General features: G+C 30.5%; 1 protein-coding gene across 1 annotated transcript in view; it reads left to right on the top strand.

Moving 5' to 3' along the window:
• TUSC3 (tumor suppressor candidate 3) overlaps nt 1–97 on the top strand; it is a 182,359-nt gene extending 182,262 nt beyond the window's left edge. The window contains exon 7 of the mRNA XM_012640947.1: nt 23–97. Coding sequence (XP_012496401.1) covers nt 23–97 — 75 coding nt within the window. The remainder of the gene's footprint in view (nt 1–22) is intronic.
• Nucleotides 98–1,361: the final 1,264 nt, after the last annotated feature.

Genomic DNA, 1,361 nt, shown 5'->3' with positions numbered 1-1,361 from the left:
ATTTCTTTGTCCTCTTTTATAGAGCTACATTCATGGGAGCAGCCAGGCCCAATTTGTCGCAGAATCACACATTATTCTGGTACTGAATATCCTTTAAAATACTGATGAATTCAAAAAGGCAAACCAAAGCTGCATGTTATTAAATTGATATTTTCCTGTCAGTAAATATCAAGACTTTTAAATGACATTAAATTTTAAGCTGTACTATATGACTAATTTTTAATTCCTATGCTAATTAGTTCCTATTACAGTATAATTTTGTTATTCTGAATCATTAACAGACTGTAATTTTCTCTTTTTTACTTACAATTGAATTTGAAAGTATTGCTTTTATTCTGCATTGATTATCTTTGGATAGATTTTTTGTGAAGTTTATATGGTTTTCCCCTATAGCATCTCAGTGGGGAGGAAAAAAGCGCTTTATGATATAAATAGCAAAGTAATAAAGGAATTATCTTAATACTGCTTCCCTTGAATATATAACAAGTCAGAAGAGAGAGAGTTGGGATAGTTAGACATCTCTTTTTGGTCATATCAGACTACGTGTTGCAAATCAGACCATAGTGTGTAATTTATGACTTGGAGTCATAGAAGGATAAAGAAGATAGCAGGATAATGAAGAGGTAATGTTTAAGCATCTAATGTGAATATTCTTAGAATGAAGTAAAGTTACTCTTTGGGCAAACAGCATATCGGGGGAACTTGATGTTTGTGTAAGTCTTGTGAAATGTTTGAAGGTTAAATTTATAGTGTTGTTTGAACATACTGAGTCATTACAAGAATTTAAAGTGTGCCTATAGTATCGTATGTGTAGTATTTAAAGTTTATAAATACTACAAGTTTATATTTATAAAACTTGATAACTATCCCAGTTATTCATATTCAAATGAAGTAGTCTAGACCAAATTCTCCAGTTTTTTATATAATCATAGCTATAAACCTTTAAATATCTTAGAACTCATCTAGGCCAAAACTGTATTTTATATGTAGGAAAACTAGAGCCCACAAAAGTTTATTGACTTGCCTTAGGTTAGGGGAGGAACTAGGATTAGAATTCAGTTTTCTTTTCCCTGGTCTATTGGTTGTAAAGGTACTTAAGTTTTTAAATACAATACTTTATTATGGTCTGTGACATATAATTTCATGAATCAATGTCAGTCATGCCATCTTAAACTTACTACTTTTAATGTGAGTGGAAAAGACTATCTTTTTAACAACATTGATGTTTTTGTGTTTTATTACTTGGTTGTGTCGTAACAATGCATTTTTTTTTAATCTACCAGCAAAAACTTATTTGATACCATCAGTTTATTCAAGCAACCTATTATATTTACTTACGATCTTCTGGGTGCTGTATCAGT

The sequence above is a fragment of the Propithecus coquereli genome, unplaced genomic scaffold, assembly GCF_000956105.1.
Source record: "Propithecus coquereli isolate 6110/MARCELLA unplaced genomic scaffold, Pcoq_1.0 Scaffold159, whole genome shotgun sequence".
NCBI classification, from domain to species: domain Eukaryota; kingdom Metazoa; phylum Chordata; class Mammalia; order Primates; family Indriidae; genus Propithecus; species Propithecus coquereli.
Note: the sequence above shows the minus strand (reverse complement) of the source record. Positions and strands in the feature narration are given on the sequence as shown.